This window comes from Emiliania huxleyi, assembly GCF_000372725.1.
Source record: "Emiliania huxleyi CCMP1516 unplaced genomic scaffold EMIHUscaffold_6304, whole genome shotgun sequence".
NCBI lineage: Eukaryota > Haptophyta > Isochrysidales > Noelaerhabdaceae > Emiliania > Emiliania huxleyi.
Window position 1 is genome coordinate 1 of NW_005197268.1, and position 1,467 is coordinate 1,467.

A 1,467-nucleotide genomic window follows, 5' to 3' on the forward strand; every position below is an offset into this window, starting at 1 on the left:
CGGGGCGGGCCGGGCGGCGCCTGCTCGCCAACGGGCAGCTCCTGCTTGTAGGCGCCGAGGTGGTTGAGGATCTTGAGGATGGCGAGGGGTGTGCAGGGGAGGATGGCCTTCCGGTTGCCCAGGTCGGAGAGCACGCGGATGTTGTGGTACAGCGAGTAGCGGTACCGGTGGTTCAGGCCCTCGACGTCCTTCTCCACAGAGATGACGTCGCGCAGGTAGTCATCAATCGGGCCGCCAAAGACGGGATAGTAGACAATGATGCCGTTGACGGCCGGGTCCTCGTTGGCCTCGATGACGGCGTCCTCCAGATCCACCCGCTCCACCTGACGCAGCTCGTACTGGATGCCGTCGCGAGCACACGCCCGCTCCGTCCACCGAGCGTACATCACCGCCGCCTCATCCTTGTTGGCGATGATGCCAACCAGCTTTGGCCGTGGGCCGCCCGCCTCCACGCGGACCTCGATCTCCTTCTTGATCTCGTCGCGGAACGCCAGGGCGCAGGCGGTGACGTCGACCTTGGGCATCGGCGGACGCGAGGGAGAAGGGATGTAGAGATAGAGGGCCGGTGGCTCCGACCCGCGTGCACCGGCCGAGCGCACGCGAGTTTTTTTCTTTGAGAAAGCGAGGGTTAGCCGAGGGTTCCACCGGGTTAAACCCGGCCGCCGCCGCGAGCGTGCCGCCGCCGCCCAGCGGCGGCGGAGTGCGCGGCTGCTCCTTCACTGTCCCTAACCCGGGCAGGAAGCGTGGGCAGCAGCAGCGCGGCAAGGGCCGCGGTGCCAGGGGCCGTGCCGATGCTGGACCCCGTCTCGTTCACGGCTTGCCTTCTCCGAAGTCTTACGGAGAGAGAGTTGAGAGAGAGATTTTTAGGAGGCCAATGGGCCACAATTCACAACGCTTCCAATATTGTGTACCAGAGAGATAGGTGTGAGAGCTGTGGGAGCGGCCTCTTCAACTGAGCCAGTCAGTTGGTTAGAGGCGTGTGTGAGTGGTTGCTACTTTCAACGATCGACGTTGAACAGTGTTTGACTGGAGGGGCCCTTTGCAGATTGCGTGCAAGCGTGAGGCATCCAATTATTGCAATTCACTTCCAACCAATTTGCTAAGCCGATAGTTTGAACGTTTCTTCGTTTCTGGGCTCCCAACCTTTGCTCGCTCCCAACCTTTGCTCGCGGCTCCCAACCTTTGCTCGTCACATCGTGTTCATCAAGGTGCGGCCCTCGCGATCGCATGAGCATATGCGGCGAGTCGAGCATCTCTTTCGCCACTCGCATATTTGTTCATCCTCGGAATGCTCGCGTGCGTCGACTCGATGAGAGAGAACGATCTACTCGGCGCGCGAGCGGAGAGGTGCCTCGCCCCCTGCCCTTCATCACCATCACCGCAAAGCATCAGCATGATAAGTCCTCGCGCCGTCGTCAGCATCACCATCATCGTCACCGTCTTCACCAGCATCCTCGCCGCCATCAC

At 61.6% G+C, this 1,467-nt stretch overlaps 1 protein-coding gene across 1 annotated transcript; it reads right to left on the reverse strand.

Annotated features, from left to right (window-relative positions):
• Window positions 1–23: 23 nt before the first annotated feature.
• EMIHUDRAFT_78672 (hypothetical protein) lies at window positions 24–524 on the reverse strand (the record flags this gene model as incomplete). Its single annotated transcript, XM_005763416.1, has 1 exon — window positions 24–524. A coding segment is annotated over one exon (501 nt), but the record flags the coding sequence as incomplete, so codon positions are not given.
• Between the last annotated feature and the right edge of the window lie 943 nt (window positions 525–1,467).